The 17,598-nt window shown below is 45.0% G+C and overlaps 2 protein-coding genes across 3 annotated transcripts in view; one reads left to right on the top strand and one right to left on the bottom strand.

The window, feature by feature from the left end:
- The window catches only part of TAF4 (TATA-box binding protein associated factor 4), a 151,722-nt gene extending 150,337 nt beyond the window's left edge, over nt 1-1,385 (bottom strand). Inside the window, exon 1 of the mRNA XM_029612659.1 lies at nt 60-1,385. Within this exon, the coding sequence (XP_029468519.1) occupies nt 60-294 (235 nt within the window). The 5' untranslated portion in view covers nt 295-1,385. The remainder of the gene's footprint in view (nt 1-59) is intronic.
- Nucleotides 1,386-7,194: 5,809 nt separating this feature from the next.
- Nucleotides 7,195-16,425, top strand: LSM14B (LSM family member 14B). 2 transcript variants are annotated; one of them, XM_029612664.1, is made up of 9 exons: nt 7,195-7,426; nt 8,391-8,554; nt 8,837-8,969; nt 9,458-9,577; nt 11,247-11,399; nt 11,583-11,660; nt 14,178-14,339; nt 14,638-14,794; nt 15,091-16,425. In XM_029612664.1, the coding sequence occupies exons 1-9, from the start codon at nt 7,306-7,308 to the stop codon at nt 15,245-15,247; spliced, it is 1,245 nt and encodes a 414-aa protein (XP_029468524.1). In that variant the 5' UTR covers nt 7,195-7,305; the 3' UTR covers nt 15,248-16,425. The 2 variants fall into 2 exon arrangements, with proteins under 2 accessions (XP_029468524.1, XP_029468525.1); XM_029612665.1 differs by lacking the exon at nt 9,458-9,577.
- Nucleotides 16,426-17,598: the final 1,173 nt, after the last annotated feature.

Raw genomic sequence — 17,598 nt, 5'->3', positions numbered from 1 at the left:
GGCAGCCGGCCCCCCGCGCCCCGCCGCCCCGCTTACTTTCGCCCCCCTCCCCGCCTTACCTGCTTTTGTCATCTCTTGTGCAAGTCCCATTTTGCTCTCCGCTTGGACATTCGCGTTGCCTCCCAGCCCCGGGCCGGCGACGTGGTTGGCGACGCCCTGGGCCCTGAGCTCCGGCGCGTTGTGGCCCGAGGCCGCCAGCTGGGACTCCAAGGAGCCGACCAGGTCGCTCACCACTTTCTCGTCCACGTCCGTGTTGAAGAAAACCTCATCTAGCAGGTCCGAACCCGCCGCCATCTTTACTCCCGCTGCTCGACCGAGGCGGGCCCGACGGCAGCGCGCAGGCGCGGGGCCCGTGACGTCGCGCCGACGGGGGATTCCGGGCGGCGCTGATTGGCCGGCGCGACGTTTTAAAGCGGGGGCAAATGGCTGCCAGCGTTATTGAGGAGTCCAGACGGCTCCGTCAGGAGGATGGTGGGGCGGCGTGGCTGTAGGACGGCGGCAGGGGACGCGCCGGCTTCGAAGGCGGTAACGGCCGAGCAGCTCTCTGTCGCCCGCCTCTTGGAGGGAAGCTCCGGTTCTCGCTCTTTTGTGTCTTTCCCGGCCCAAAATGGCTGCGCGGGTGCCTGTGGCTGAAGGGCGCCACGCCTGTACCGTCTGCGGGCCTCTTGCAGCTCTCCCTCACTCGGGGCAGCGGGGGCCCGGGCCTGGGGGGGGAGGGGTAAACGTCTCCTGCTCCTGGTAAGAGCGGTGTAGGCAGGGAGCGCCTCTTATGCCGGTGGGGACCCCGCCGTGTGCTCTGCGCTGGTGCCTGTATCGGGCAGGCACGGCCGCTCTGCTCGCGGGGCGCCCGTTATAGGGCTATTGCGGGAGGCTGCTGGCGGTCTGTGTCTCCGGCTTTGCCCCGTGCCTCTCATTTTTCTCTTATGCTGTGGAAAGTGACTGAGTAGCTGTCGCCTGCTTCCAGTGTCTCGTGTTCTGCATGAGTGCAAGCGTCGCCTCGGCTTCTCCGGGTAATGGGAAGGGTCCCGTTGCCTTCACGCGTTGGCAAGTTGAGCCCTGAGCTGCTGCACGCTGTGCTGCTCTTCTGAAAGTCTTTTATTTAGGTTAGGGCTAAAAGTGGAGGGACAGTCTGAGCCTGGTTTTTATGTTCACGTCGATGGACAGTAACTTGGAGGAAACAAACTCAGTGGATGCAAAGTGCATGGGCCAAAGTTCGTCCTGAAGCTGGAGAGAGGTGGGGAGAGCAGCGATTGTGCATCCGCCGTTCTAGGGCAACGAGGCCGCCGTAGGGAAGTACGGATGTGCCCAGCGGATAGTCCGGTTCCCGGGAGCCATCTCTTCTAGATGTAGCTCTGCTTGACTGTGAGCCTCCCTGTCGCGCATTACGGGAAGAGTTCCTGCTGCTGATCGGTCAGGATGATCTGAAGTTGGATTCGCTGGGAGCACAAACTGCTGTAAAATCTTAAACTCAAGCACAACATTGTGGGAAACCTATGCTTGGAATGAGAAGTGTGCTTTTTTTTTTCCCTGTGGTACATGCCTCTAAGGCTCTGCTGCTTTAATATGAGGTAAATCGAGTATATAAGCTAGAAGCGGAAGATTTTTTTTGTTCAGTTTTGCTGTTTGTCGGGAGGGGAGGTGGGGGATGGTGTTCTAACTTTCTTTTTCTTTCAGCTCAAGTACTATAGACACGAGCTTATTTGCATAGATGTTACCTATTTTATATTGCCCTTTGGGTGCTCGTATGTATTTAGTTTTGGTTATAAGTTGATTGAAGAAAAATTAAAGAGCAAATGTTTAAAACTGCTACATCAGTCTCCTCTTGCTGTCCTTGCCAGAAACACATGCTTTAGTGATTGATATAGAAGTTGCTTGTTTGGCAGCATTAGTCTAAGTTGATGGAAAAGCAGTTGCTACTTGACAGCTGTATAGTCATAGTACTACTTTGGCTTACAGCCTTGCAAAGTATCCATAATGCACTACATATAAAATCGTATTTGGGTGATTGTCTGGAACGTGGTGTATAATTGAGTATTTTACCATTTGCAAAATAAGGAAAATGTATTGGCCTGCAATAACATGTAGGAAGAGATTTGGTAAATGAGTACCTTCAATGTAAAACGTAGTAGTACTCCATTTAACGCTGTCAATTGTTCTGTTGTGCTTGGGCACTTTGTGAAATGTGAGCAGATGTAGCCTATAGGCTTGCCATATTTCTATGAAATTGGACTTTCCTTATTCAAATGGGTGTCTCTCTACTAGTCTTGTGGAGTTGTAAAGGCTGCATTAGTACTTGTGAGACTGCAGAAAAAACAAACTGGAGCCATCTAACCTACCCTGGCAGCAGCTGTGCATTTTCCAGGTGTGACTCATACCCAAAACTGATTTCATGTTATATCAAGTATCTCTATTTTGAAACATAACTATATGAAACATCAGCATTAGTCTACACTTAAATTGTATATGCATGCTAGGTTCACATGCTGGTAAAATCACTGCTCATCACTTTTACAGATAACTGAGGCAAAAACCTTCTAGTGCATGAGGTCTTAGTAGAACAATCTTGTATTGTAGTATGTACTGTCTAACTAGTAAACTACCCTACTTCGCTGTTTTCCTGTATGAAAAGTCATGGTATGCTTCTAGTAGCAGTCTATGTGAGAATATTATCCTGGAGGTGAAGGATAAAATTAACCTAAGTACCATTAACTTCAAACTGTAAAATGCATTTCCATTACCCCCTCACTTCATGGTAGCTATGGCTTGGTATGGTAGTTAATTCTGAGGCATAAACTCGAATAACAGAAGCACACCACTGTCAGAGGATGAAAACATCAGACAAAATCAGTTAAATAAAAAAGCCAAAGTGATGGTAAAAAAATATTTTTAAAACACATTTTAGTAGTGGCCAGCTGTATCTACTTTTAATTATGGATATCAGTGCATCATCTGCTTTTTTTTTAATTTTTGGAATTGGACTTGTCTACTTCAATAAACAAGAACTGAAAGTATACAGCCTGAATTTGACTAGCAAGAAAAAATGTTTTATGAATTTGAGATACAAAATGCAATTCTTTCTGGGACTGAAAGAACTACTTTGGCATGACTGCACACCCCACAGTGCTGTGCCTTTTAAATGAAGATGGTTGTGCTTGTTGCATTTAGTGTGCAGGTCCTAGACTGAGCGTCCCAAACTCTGGGCCGGGACCATGAATGGGGTCATAAGACCTCCAGCCAGGGTCACAGATGCCTCAAAAGGGTAGTCCTCTCCAGCCCTCACCAGAAGTAGTGGAAATCAGCATGGGTCCTTTGAGCTAGCATGCTCGCTTAAGTCCTGCACTGATCCCACTTCTCACTTGAGTTTCCATGTTAACAGGAAGCCATCTGTGAGGAGGGACTGGGGCAACGGCAGGGTCTGTGAGCTTTTACTCACAGCTCCTTTACTGACTTTCATTACTAATGCTGCTGCTAGTTGCAGATCAACCTCAGGCATTAGACTAGCCAGTGGGGAAGAGTGGGCAGACTGTGCACAGGTGGTCACTACTTCTCTACCCTCTCCCATCACTGTTCTTACCTAAGAGAAAAATGTTGCCCCTGGCATCAGCCTGCCTCTCTTCCTACTAGGCTGAGGCCCAAAGGAAAATGTTGCTGATGATCCTAGTCAAGGGGATGTTTGGATAGGGGCTGTTTGAGGGTTGGATCAGTAAGAGGGATTGGCTGTGGAAGGTGAGGGGGGATGCAAAAGAGGAGCTAGGGGTAAGAATAAACAGGGGGCATGGGGGAGGTTATGTGAGGAAGGGGATGACAGATCCATTAGGGTTACAAAAATAGCATGGAGGTGAGAGGGTCAGGGGGAGGATGTAAAAACCTGGAGTGGGTGAGCAAGAGCCTGAGAAGGGGAGAGGAACTAGGGGATGTTAAGAGGGGAGCAGCTGGTGGGCCAGAGCTTGAGAGAGGGGATCAGTTGGCGTGGAGGGACTGTTGGAGGCAAAATACGCACCTGCTAATTAGGTTTGGGTTGACTGCTGGGGTCTTGTGAATTTAAAGGCTAAAATGGAGTGTCGCTGGCTAAAAGTTTGGGAAGCCCTGTCTTAGACTCTTGCTTCTTCCTGCAGTATTGAGTGCTTGCCCAATCTATGCTGAATACAATTTAATGGTGTTTGGGTCTTCATGTGCTAGTATACTTGGTTTCTGACTAATGCTATTACCACTGCTGCAGGACAGTAGCAATGATGTTGGTGAAACAACTTTTGTTAAAGGAGTCTTGTAACAAACATAACATCCTTCATTGTTCCTCTAGAAATATAGCACCTCTGTACCGTTGCCACAGGTTCACCTGCCATAAGATCTTATCTCTGCTTAAGGGGGCAGAACTACACTTGCCAGATCTCTGAGAAGTCAGCAAAGGCAGGGTCTAGGAGCTTATTTAACTTATCAGCTTCCACTAGAACAAAACAAAGGTTCTTCATCTAGGCTAAAAGCTTCCAGTCCTAGCTCCTTTACTTTATTAAAATGTTCTATTATGGATTTCTGCTTAGGATTTTACAGGTATTACCTAATCTATGTACATGTTTTCAGGGACAGGTGCTACACTCACTTCAGGTATAAGTTGCATTGCACTCCAGCAGCACTGTTTGGCTCTTCCCCCACCCCTATAAAACTGGTGTTGGAGCTGGAAGCACCTACCTCACCTTTCTCCCACACATGCCCCCCACCTCCTTTAAAAGGGAGGATGGACTGTTCCCTCAGGTTTTAGGATGTGAATAAAGCCGGCGCGAAACACTTTTCTTAGATTCCCTATGAGGTGTAGTTACATAAACTCAACAAAGCCTGATGCCTAAGAGCCTACACATCTTGTCACGCATACACTGAAGCTTTCTAAAGGAGGTGTACCACTATGAATCTTACATTGCCTAAATATGAATAAAAAGGTTTAACAAGGAAACTTCATCCAAGCAGTCCTCAGCACTACTGAGTTTCTGCTAACGCAATAGCAAAGATGAAGGTAAGTGCCACTGTCCTTATTGCCTGCCGCCTCCCTCCCAAAATAGACTGAGAGGCCTCTTGTCTGAACCCTTCTTTCAAAAAACATATGAAGGTGGCTACCACTCCCTTAAGCACCCCCATGTAACCACACTGCAGCCAAACAAAGGAGCGCCAGTTTCTGAAGCCCATGGCACTTGTAGCATCCCCATTGCTCTACATGTCCTGGAAACAGATTTTGCTCCTATTGTGGGTGGGGAGGAGGAGAACAGCACATTAGTGCTAGTAAGCTAGTTAAGCAATGTATCAAGTGTATGCACTAAAACTATAGAAGGTGATACCTCTTAAGCAAGGGTTTGTTAACAACGCCATCTGTAAATTATGCCCATTTGACTAAAGTTAGAGAGTGAGTAGTGTCAATAGTGGGCCCAGGCATTTGGTTTTCCAGGCTCTCTACAATGATAGAGATTCATAAAATCATGAGGGGAATAGAAGGGGTAAATGCAAATTGGTTATTAAGTCTTTCAAGAAACACAAGGACTAGTGGACATTCCATGAATTTTTTTTTTTAAGAAGCACATTCAAAACAAATGATAGAAAATTCTTTCACTCAATGCACAATTAACTTCTGGAATTAATTGCAAGAGGATGTGATTAAGGCAGTTAGCATAGCTAAGTTTAAAAAAAGGTTTGGGCAGGTTCCTGGAGGAGAAGACCATAAATGGTAGGGACTAGCCACTCCTTATTACTGAGTGATAGGAGCATGGGGGGGGGGGGGGGGGGTGGCTATTTACAGTCTGGAAACTTAGCAGTTACTTGTGCCTGGCTTGGCCACTGAAAGAAACAGGAGATTGAGCTTAAAGTATCCTCGGTCTGATCCAGTATGCATTAGATATTTTAATGGACCAGGTATCCATTCTGTACATTTCTCTCATGAATATTCATTGAGAATATCCTAAAACCTATAAATGTGTAATACATAATTTTTTTCACAGGTCCTGGGCTTTGTTCTTTCTAAAATAGTTATTTTATTACTACCAACCCATCTTGTAATTTAACTAAAAAAAGGACTTTTGGAAAGCCTATGCATCACCTAACTTTATTATGTTCTGGTAATTAGGGGTTTGATTTTTTTTTGTACTTATCTATGTATTGTAACTATCACCCCCCACCCCCTATGCAAGGAGTATTTTCTAATGAGCTAAAAGTGGTGAGGGAGTAAATTGATCTTTCTAAAAAGTAGATCTTCATTCATTGTAGATATGTTGTGCCTATGATGTTTGTGTATACGACTGCCTTGTTTTACCATGCAACAATACCCCAAACGGCTTAAAAGTAGAATTCTTTAACATTAATTATAAGCTTTGCCTGCATGGAACGTAGTAAGTTAAAAGTTTAACTATAAGTGCATTTTGGTAATAAAGCTTACCTTGACTAGAAACAATAATTGGTCTTCTGTCACCTTAATTAACCTCATCGTTTGTCTATAACTATCCTCGTTACTGTAGCATCGCGCTGCCAAATCCTAATTTATAAGGCCCTATCAAACAATACTATTTTAAATTCAAATTAATATTTTTCATTGTATGTAATTTTTTATTTACAATAGAAAAGTATTTGTAAAGGGTATAGTAGAGATGTTTTCAGAATTCTGCTCTTTAACTCATGCATCATAATAAAAAAAAAGAAGTACGCAGCAAGGAACGATGCAATACGCTTTTAGGGCACTAGTTAATAATTTAGGAAAATGAAGAAACAGTGATTGTCTATGCATGAGGTGCGGGCTCTGCTACTATTTTATCATCCTTTGTTGCAGGCACAATGGAGCAATTAAGTTTCAACCTCTTCCTTTAACGCACAGCGAGCGCAGCCTCTGTACGCTGCACAGCTGGAGCACAGCTGGGCCGTGGTTCTTCCGCCGCTTGCAGGTGCGCCTTTCGCTTTGGCCGCATGCAAGCTGCTGCAGCGCAGCCCGCTCCGACAGCACGCCAGCCGGGGGGGTGGTAGGTGGGGGCTGGCACGTCACGAGGACGGGTGGCAGATCCTGATGACATCACCAGTTGCCAGGCCGCAGAGGAAGCTGTGCCCTCTCGCGCACGCGCTCCACCGTTGGCACGGCTCCAGCCCCAACAGGCGTCGAGGCAGCACGGACGTCACCGCCCGGGCCCCGCCCCGGCTACGCACGGCGTTGGCCCCGCCTCCTCCCCCTGGGCCCGTCTCTGTAAAAGCGCGCTGGGTGGGCGGGACCCCCGCAGTCTGTGGAGAGCGCTGGGGTGGGTTCGGTTCCGTTCCGTGCTGCGCCTGTGTCCGGAGGCGGACGCCATGAGCTCCGGGACCCCCTACATCGGCAGCAAGATCAGCCTCATCTCCAAGGCGCAGATCCGCTATGAGGGCATCCTGTACACCATCGACACGGAGAATTCCACCGTGGCCCTGGCCAAGGGTGAGCGGGGCCGCGGCGCTGCGCCCTGCTCGCGCTGAAGGTCCCGCGGCCCCTGCCTCCCCCCCCTCCCCCTTCCCTCCGCCGCGGCCTCTGCGGGAGCTCTCCCTCCTGTCGGGGCCTGCGCTGCGCTCCCTCCCGGAGGCCTGCACCGCGACGGCTGCTTCTGCCCGGGTGCTGAGCGGCGCCCCCCCCCCCCCTCCCCAGGCCCCTCCTGGAGTCTCTCTCTCTCCCTCCCCGCCCTCGCACCTGGGCTCCCCTGCTGAGGTCGGGGCGCCGTGGGCTGCAGGCGCAGAGGAGCCGCCCGGGGCTGGAAGTTGTGCTCGTCGTAGCAAGGGAGCGATCGGGCCGAATGGCCTCTTCCAGCCGCGGTGCGAGCTCGCCGTGGCACAGCCTCTGGACGTCTTGTAGGCCTTGCTGCTGTTGCACCCGCTCAAGCCTTCCAAGCTATGCAGCAGGCTGCGAGGCCGGAATCTGCCTTTTTTTTAATGATAAAAGCAAAACGACTTGCTCCTTCTGAAAATGCCTGGTAGTGCTTCAAGACAAGCTAACGTTCCTGCACAAACAAATCGCAGGACTAGAAACTAGCAGTGGGATGGAAGCCTTGGGTTAAGCAGGCAGGTGGATGGAGACGGTTGCCCTCTGCATTCAGATAGTGTGCTAGGGAACAGGGTCATCCTTATTTTTATATTTCCTCCAACTTCTTACCCCATCCTATGCTCTTCTTATATACTGTTGGAGGTAAAAAAAAAAAGCCATTAAATGGAAGGTAAAACAGCTTACTAGCATGCATTCTAAAATAGCTTTCTTACCATTCTTAATATCTTAATTAGCTCGTACTGTGCAGGATAGTCTAGAAACGAACTGTGAAGTTGTTTTTTAATATGGGTATGTTAGAATTCAAAACTGATGACTAATAGTTATCATATTTATATTGTAATTACATTTTGTTTTGTTGGAATAAAAGTAAGGTCCTTCGGAACTGAAGACCGACCCACAGATAGGCCTGCGCCTCCTAGAGAAGAGATCTATGAATATATCATTTTCCGAGGAAGTGATATTAAAGACATTACAGTATGTGAGCCCCCGAAGGCTCAGCATGCACTGCCTCAGGATCCTGCTATTGTCCAGGTAAGTAACTGCAGTATGTGAAACAAGTGGCAGATGTAGTGAAGTGGGCCAGGGCACCTTAAATGCTGACTTATTAAAGCCTGTGGAAGGAAATCCCTGAAAGCAGCTGCATATAGTTTGAATCCTTTTCTTAACTATTGTTGGGTAGTCTCTTAAACCTGTGATCAGTTTGGCAAACTGAAGCATGGACTGTAGAGCTAATGAATAGCACTCATTTAAGAAGCAATAGAAGTTTTTTGCAAATGGATGTGCAAATACTTATTATAAAATTCTCTTCTGCAGTCTTCACTTGGCACTGCTGCTGCCTCCTTCCAGCCATCTCTGCCTTATAGTCCCTTCAGGGGCATGCCGTCTTATAGCCAGCTGGCAGCCAGTTCTCTCCTTAATCAACAGTATGCAGCATCCTTGGGGTTAGGTAAGTAAACAGTGCAGGTAGTTCTATAAGGTCCTCCTTGAGTGGAGTGACTTGCAGCTACTTTTAGCTGGCCAGAATGCGTGGTCTCTTCTAATCGGCATTGGGGTAGTATATGGAGACATGGTACAGAAAAGCTCAGGTCTTCATGTGAAGGTTACCTGAAAATCTTGCACATCTACCTCCCACTTTGTTCACTTACTATGAGCAAGTGGGATTGGCTGACACATGAAGTGGTTTTATGCCGGGGGTGGGCAACACTGGTCCTACAGTACCCCAAACAATTCTGGTTTTCAGGATAACCACAAGGAATATGAAGGAGATGTATCTGTGTGCAGGCATTGCATGAAAACATACCTCCTGCGTCTTCATTATGGATATCCGGCTTCATGCTTTTCTGCTAATATAGTCTTCAAACTTTCACTCTCTATTCAAACTCTCGTTTTTGCCTCCTTTTTTTTTTTCCTTCCTCTAACTCTTTTTTTTTTTAGAGAAGCTGGTAAGCCCACCAGCATCAGCTGCTGCTTCCAGTCCTAGTTCCTCTCCATCACCACAGCCTGCTGTGTCAGAGCCTGAAAGCCTATCAAAGCTACATCTCCTCTCCACCAAGGGTAACAGTAGCTTGGAGACCTGCATGCACCTCCTTGCTGAAATCTGCTGCTGCTTTGTTAGACTGATGGCACTTCTGGTGTAGACTACTCGATATAATTGTACTCTTAAAATAGCTGGCATGACTTCTGCAGCGCATGTGGTCTGAGCTACTAGTAATGCTTGCTGTAGTTGGAAGGGTTAACACTTAATGACCTCATCTTATGGGATGAAGTCTCAGTATGAGAGAGATCACTGTCAGAATAACATCAAGGGAGTTCTTCAGAGTGTCTTAAGTATTCTGAAATACTCCTGGGACTAGGTGTACAACTTAAGTAGCCCAAGAGAAGACTATGCATGGTGGCTAGCATGTTTTAGTATAGACCTCTGTAGAACACCTTGAATATTGAGGTGAATTAAGTTGGCAGAACATCACTAGATAAATACAAATGGAGTTTTGTGGTATGAAACAGCAATTTCACTTCTAGCATTTCAGGCTGACTTTCAACCCTTATACCCTTGGCAGGCTTCTGATATTTCATTATCCATCCAAGAAATACTGAAATCTTGGATAGCTTGGCATGCTACATCTAAAGATAATCAAGGATTAGCTGACCTGTAAAGTTTTGACTGCATGGCTTGAGGCTGATGGCTAAACTTCATATCCTTGTGCAGAAGACATTGGTGGAATTGCATTTTTATTTACTCCTGTCAATGTATGCCATAAAGGAAAGGTCTCATAAACAAAAGGAAGCTAGAAAGGTGGCAATCTGAATTTTCAGTAGCCTCCAGCTACCGCAGTGCACCATAAGTGTCACAAATGCAGTGCTGGAGGAGGCAGGCCATTGCAATGACACTGCTTAGGTGGTGGCATTCATGAGCTTGGAACCGTTTGGGCAGAATGAGCTAGAAGATGTTGACTCTGAAAATGGTTACCTGTAGCTGTGTACTGAAAGTGTCTTGTAAGACTTCTTCCTCTCCCACCAAATCCCCATAGGTCTTAAGGCCAGAAGGTCACTGTGATTCTCCTTAAGGCAGCACAATCTCTCCTGGCTCAAATGAGACATGCTCTGCTGCCCTTCCAGCTGCTTTTCACTTGCCCCTTTTCTAAACTAGAAAAACAAGAATGTTATAAAAATAAAATAAAATTGCAAGTATCTTTCCGATTTGTGGCTATGCTTCTGACCAAAGCAATGAAAAGTTGGGATTTTGCATTGGGCAGCTTCTATGCTTTCTCTTAGCAAGACCAAACAGCAGATAACCTCAAATCCCTCTGCAGAAGGGAATCCAAGGTATTGATGTGAGACTTGGGTATTTTTTTGGGTGCATTTTCACACTCTGTGCAGGAGGCACACCTCACCTGACTGTTTTCTTATTCTGATTTCTGTGCACTGGCTCTCCAGTGTGTACAAATAGCTAATGTATGGTCATTAGCTATCCTGAAAACCTGTTTGGGTAGGTGTACCTTCAGGATAGTTCAGAATCACTCTTTGTAATGTTACTGTTACCTTCCTGATGCCTTAGCTGAATGTAACAAAATAACCAAAACTTGGGTGCAGGCAATTTCATGTCGATACTTTACAGTTTGAGACCTTTCCTTTTAATGCGGTCTTTTAAAAAAAAAAAAAAAAAAAAAAAAAATCAAAACAAATGGAAGGTGCCCATGAAATGACCAGGTCTTGGTTTCTACAGGAACTGGCTTTCCATCCATTCCAATACGGAAAAGCCCTATGGTGGAACAAGCTGTTCAAACGGGCCCTGGTGATAACATGACCCAGAAAAGAGCACAGCAGGGGAAGGGGCCTGCTCTGAATCCACGCAGTGGCCAGCAGCCCCGGCAGAGCAGTAAGGCGGTTTCTCTTTCCTGTACAATTCATATTCTCCATCTTGCTTGAAAACCTTTTAATACAGCTTCCAGACTCCCTCTTTTTTTCAGCTAATTGCTTTCTGACTCTTGTTCTGTTGACTGTAATATGTGACCATGAAACTAATTGACTTGGCTGTATCCTGTATTTTCTCGCTATGTAGATCCTGCTCCTCCTGCACCTGTGCAGCCTCAGGTACAGGTAAATGATGAGAACAGACGGCCCCAGCGGCGGCGATCAGGTAACGTCAATGGGATATCTTCTCTTTTGTAGATGGAAAACATGTGGAAGTAGTGTTGTACCAAATTTTCTGGCAGCTTTAAAACAAGTTTTGCACAGAGTGAATACTACACACAATCAAACTATTGCATCCGTTGCCAGAGGATGTGGTCAAGACAACTAACATAGGGCCTGAGCCACCGAAGCATTTCTCCCATTCTGTGTCTATGGGAAGACGGCTTGATGAATCAGGCCCATAGTGGGGTTGAAAAGAGAAACAAAGTTCCTGAAGGAAAAGTCCAGGTAGACTTGAGTCTTGTCTTATGCCTGAGAGTGGATAAGACTCAGGATGTTGGGCTCAATGGACCTTGGGTCTTACCCAGCCTGGCACTTGTGCTCTGTTCTATATGCTTCACTATACACCTCTTCCCTTTACTAATTTAGTATTTAATAGCAGGATTTCATCGACAACCCCAAAGCAGATTACAAAAAGTTAAACCAAGAATAACTAGTCACATGTAAAACAATGTAAAATCAGTATATAATCATAAAACGAGTAGTTTCATGATGCCTCAAAATTCAGTAACAGCTAGTGTCTGAATCAATCCTGATTTTTCTTTTGGCTGTGCAGTTCCAGAGGGTGTTGCCAAGTATGTATAATCAGTGGTATGGGGGTGAGATTTAGGTAGAGTTGGAAGGTATACCTTTTGCTGCTTATTTAACTGGGAAAATTGAATTGGCTACACCTGCTGACCCAGTATGGCAAATTTTAAATTTCTTTGCTTCAGTCTTTATTTAAAAACTTTTCTATACTGTCGCTAAGTTATATACCATCGCAACGGTTTACAAATAGGCACATAGCCTACATTTACTTACCTTAGTCTATCTTACATTCTAACAGGTGCCAATAAAGTTCGGTTACAATTTCATAAATAAAATCATTATTTGAGTAATGTTGGTCAAGTCCAGGTATATTATTGAGTTACTATCGCTTTGATATATTACTTCTTACTGAGGAAGATGCAAAGCAAATCTTTGCAAGACGTGATATTCAGAGGAACAAGCATATCCATGAACTTGCAAGAGCAGGAAATCACCTAGACCAAATGGTATACATCCCAGAATGCTAAAAAATGAAACTGGAGACCTGTTTACAGACTACTATCATAAAAATCAGTTACCTTCTACCCTCCAGTACTGTGGCCAACCTTTTAAAGGTTTCAGGTGCAATCCATGAAACTACAGACCAGTGTGCCTGACAGGAGAAATGGTTGAAATTATTATAAAGAACAAAATTACTGAACATTAGTCAGTTTAATGGGACAAAGCCAACATGGATTTAGCAAAGGGAAAGACTAGCCTTACCAAATTTTTTTTGGTTTTTTTTTTTGTGGATAAAGGTGAACCAGTTGATAGACTATAACTAGATTTTCAGAAGGCATTTGACAATGAACTTCAAGATTTTTGAAGAAACTAAAATCATGGGATAAGAGGCAATGTTCTACTGTGGATTGGGAACTGGTTAAGAGAGAGTAGGGCTAAACGTTCAATTTTATCAATGGAGAAAGGTGGATGCTACAGGGATCTATACAGGGACCGCTGCTTTAACATCTAGAGAAGGAAAGAGTGGTGATCAAACTTGCTGCTCCAAAATTATTCAAAGTTCTTAAATCAGAAGAGGACTGTAAGGAATTAGAAGTCTTGCAAGACTGGGAGATAGGGAGCATCCAAATGGCAAATATTTAATGTGGACAAGTGCAAAGCAATGCACATAGGGAACAGCAATCTAAACTATAGCTACACGATGCAAGGTTCCACATTGGGAGTCTCCGTCCAGGAAAAGGATCTAGATGTGTGAAATCCTCTGCTCAGAGTGCTAGGAATTATTAGGAAAGGAATGGAGAATAATATCAATGCTCCATAGTCCAACCATACCCAGGAGTATTGTGTGCAGTTTTGCTCACCACATCTCCAAAAAGATACAGCAGAATTAAAATTAGAGGAGAATGACAAATGATGATTAAAGGGGTTGGAACAATTCCAGAGCAAAGGCTGACGAGGCTAGGACTCTCTTGCTTGGAGAAATCAACCAAGGGGAGATATAAGATCTATAAAATGGAGTATAACAGGTAAACAGTTACTCCTCCTTTTTGCAAAAAGTACAAAGACTAGGAGACATGCAATGAAGTCACTAGGTAATACATTTGAGAGTGTTTAAGTCAATGCATAATTAAACTAATGTGGCTGGAGGATGTGCTAAAAACTTTTTAGTATAGCTAGGTGTAAAAAAAAAAGATTTGGCCAAGTTCTGGAAGAAAAGTCCCTAAGTCACTGGGATAATAAGCAGCATGGATTTTCTTAACCTTCTGGAATCCTGTCAAGTACTTGACCTGGATCGGACGCTATTGAAATAGGATACTGGGCTTGATGGACCTCTTTGATCTGATCCAGTAGGAAAATCTTATGCTCATTTTACTAACATATCACTTTTGTCCTGTGCATGGATTAAATTTTGTCCAATTTTTAACCCACTTCACAGGTAACCGGAGGACAAGGAATCGTTCCAGGGGGCAAAATAGACCAGTGACTACCAAGGAAAATACCATTAAGTTTGAAGGGGATTTTGACTTTGAAAGTGCAAATGCACAGTTCAACAGAGAAGAGCTTGACAAAGAATTCAAGCGGAAACTGAACTTTAAAGGTTTGAGTAGCTCCTGTGTAAACTTTAAAGTGTATGATATATTTTAAAAGCACATACCCCGCTCAAGCTAATTCTCTTGCTAGCATGTTGGCTCCTATTGTAGGGGAATGCAAAAGTTCATAGTTTATATGGTTCTAACATGCAATACCAGCTCTCCATGAACATTTTCCCTGCATCAGGCTATAATTCAGTTTTTGAAGAATCTGCTTTTTTTGGTCACTTTTTTTTTTTTTGTTGTTGTGGTGAACAGGTCTGGTTTTAGGATACTAAACATTGATCGCATTTTTTTTTTTTTTAGATGATAAAAGTGAGAAGGAAGGAGATGAGAAGGGAGACTCTGGTGTGGAGACTCAGAATAGTGAGGGGAATCCAGAAGATGATCCCCTGGGACCCAACTGTTACTATGACAGATCAAAGTCATTTTTTGATAACATCTCTTCTGAACTTAAATCCCGGTAAGGATTAATGGAAGCTTGCTTCCACCCCAACAAAATAGTTTCAGAAATTTTACACCTTTTTGATAGGGCTCTACTAATGGCAGCAGCACAGGGGCCCAGACTGTGTTTATAATCCTCTTAACATGGGAATGCTATCACTAGGTTTAACAACTTGTGCACAATGCAGTTTAAAGGTTGGTTGAGTGCATCTGTTTTTTATTGAAGACTAGTGTTTCTTGGGTCAGATCTCTTTTCAAAATTCTGGGTTTGAAATTGGACCATGCAGGTCACGTGGTTGTGCTTTTTAATTTCAGACGTACAACATGGGCTGAAGAAAGGAAGCTCAATACAGAGACGTTTGGGGTATCTGGCAGGTTCCTTCGTGGGCGCAGCTTCCGTGGGGGCTCTCGAGGTGGTGCAGCTCCCAGACGTAACCTGACTTCCCACCGCGCTGGTACAGGAAGAGTGTAATGTCTGGCATGGATCAGTAAAGGGGATTTCTCCATTTCCTCACGGACTGGGCTTCCATAGCTTTCTAAGTATTGTACTAGTCTCCTGCTGTACATCTGGCACTGCATTACACCTTTACATGTTTGAAAACTACTTCTAGGACTTAACTTCTGGCAGGAAGTTAAAATGTACATAAGTGCTGCAGGAAGTATAGGGAGTAGCAGCTCTTTTTGTTAAAGCTTAAATTGTGGCCCTCCTAATTTCATCCACTATTTTTTTTTTTTAAGGGTAATTTTTTTTTTTTAAAGTATCTTTCAGAATGGATTTTAGTAGTTGCTTTAATTCTGGAAGATATACAGTGGGGTTATTTAATTTCAGTGAAATAGGCTTCCTTTCTGGGGCACTGAAGGGGAGAATCTTCAGTAGCCAAACAAAACCCCAGGGGCCAACAGGCTTCCCACGCTGTACTGTTGCTTCAGTTGGAAATTGAGTTTTGGTGCATCAGCCTGAATCTGCTGCAGACGTTTCACCCCTCTAAGTCTGAAATAAAGGGGTGGGGTGATGGTCTTCTGTCAAACTGATTTCAGGAGAAAGTGAAGTTGGCTTCAGAAACCACTTTGGCCAGCCTCTTGTGCGGTAGCCACTGGATGGAACCTGAGGCCAGGCTAGGCCACCCTTTTGCTAGTAATAGGATAGCTATGATGTAAAGTACAGCTTTTTTTGGTATTGGGATTAGTTGTGACAAGACACCAGTACAAGTTAGCGGGCAGCTGCATGCTAGGATATTGTGGCTGGCTGAACATACTTGGGGTCTGAAACGGAATAGTGATTTAAACTACGAATAAAGGAAGCTACCTAAGAAGAGATGGTGCTTAATTAATGTTAAGGGCATGTTTCAGTTTCTCTAAGAACTGTATATAGTTGAAGGTAAATTTTAAAGACACAGACATAGTTCATTGCATGAACAAGTGAGGTGGGAAATATTTACTTCCTAAGCATGTTTTGTTTACATATTTTTGTTGACCAGACTTTTGCTAATTGAAGTCCCCTTAATGACACTATGCAGAGATTTTAAGTTATACCCAGACTAAGTTAAACAGTTTATTTTTGTAGAATCTTAAATGGTAAGACTAGCACATCTCAGTGGGGTTGTACTGTAAATTAAATTATCTATAAATAAACATGCAAAAGTTTAACAAGTCTGTCTTGAATATTATCCCTGAACACATCATACAAAGAAGCAATTGGATCCTACTTATTCCCAGATTCCCTGTATGTACCCGGCTCAGTCCAGACTGCTGAGGTTTGGCCCCCCTCTAGCAGATAGACAGAGATGTGTTTAAAACAAAACTCCGCCTTATATAGGAGTGCCCCACCTACAGTCCCCCCTGTATTTCTGTCTCTAGCAGATGGTGGAGGTGCAAAACCTACAGTCTGGTCAGTTTTAATTTTGGGGAAATTTTAGTCAGTTTTTAAATACTGTTTCTTTTAGGAGTGTTACTTTAAGTATTGCCTGTGTCCTGCCTCCCAGAGGGTTGCTAGGCTCTGAGGGCCATCCCCTGCTGGTCTGAGGCAGCTGCCGTTGAGGACCCTAATTGATACTTTGGGTAGCATGGGTGCAATACCGGGGAGCCCAGCTCACTCCACCCAGAAAGATCAGCACCCTGGACCACTTCAGGCAAGTCCCGATTTAAAATAAATGTTATTGCGTTTGAATTTTTTACTTTCACTTTGATCGGGTTGTCTCTCCTCGGGGGGGGGGGGGGGGTTTTTTGCTGTGTTTTTTTCGCGGTCGGGGGGGGGCTTTAAAGTAGTTTTCTGGGTACTTCACTCTGGCTGGCTCCCTCAATGCCGCAGTCAACTGCATGTCGCGTGTGCGGCTCGGCCTGTGCACGGCTCTCCCAGGAGGGAGTTTGTACAGCATGTTTACCAGGGGGAGAGGGATCCTCCAGGGTAAATGCAGTTAAAGGACAGAAGAGCAGATTACCACGAGTTTCTGCAGGGGCTGTTCAGCCTGCCCAAGATCTTTCCCTTAAGTGCAAGAACAGAGGCCATTTTGCAGACGTTCTGCTACTCAGGCAGCCTTGGGGGAGGGGGGTTTTCCTCCTCAGCTTTCTCCTCAGCAGAGGCTGCCTGGGCATAGGGAATCACTACAGCCTGCTTCTCCTGACCCGGTCAGTCCTGAGGGGACTTCTGATAACTCCTGAGTCCTCCATTGTCTTGTTTTTGTTTTTTTTTGCATAAAGCCTTTAAAGCAAGGGAAGCTGCATGAAGGGAGAAACCTGATTCCCTAGGGCACAAATCCCGGGTGTCCAAGCGCACGCAGTCTCATGGGTGCAGGGCCTGGCAAGCCCGTGTCCCCTCCGCACTCG

This window comes from Rhinatrema bivittatum, chromosome 8, assembly GCF_901001135.1.
Source record: "Rhinatrema bivittatum chromosome 8, aRhiBiv1.1, whole genome shotgun sequence".
NCBI lineage: Eukaryota > Metazoa > Chordata > Amphibia > Gymnophiona > Rhinatrematidae > Rhinatrema > Rhinatrema bivittatum.
Note: the sequence above shows the minus strand (reverse complement) of the source record. Positions and strands in the feature narration are given on the sequence as shown.

Excerpts from the sequence above, each read along its gene's own strand:
- LSM14B (XM_029612664.1), top strand. The coding sequence starts at position 7,306 with ATGAGCTCCGGGACCCCCTACATCGGCAGCAAGATCAGCCTCATCTCC. Across the intron at positions 8,970-9,457 it reads TGCAGCATCCTTGGGGTTAG|AGAAGCTGGTAAGCCCACCA; the intron begins GTAAGTAAACAG and ends TTTTTTTTTTAG. Across the intron at positions 9,578-11,246 it reads ACATCTCCTCTCCACCAAGG|GAACTGGCTTTCCATCCATT; the intron begins GTAACAGTAGCT and ends TGGTTTCTACAG.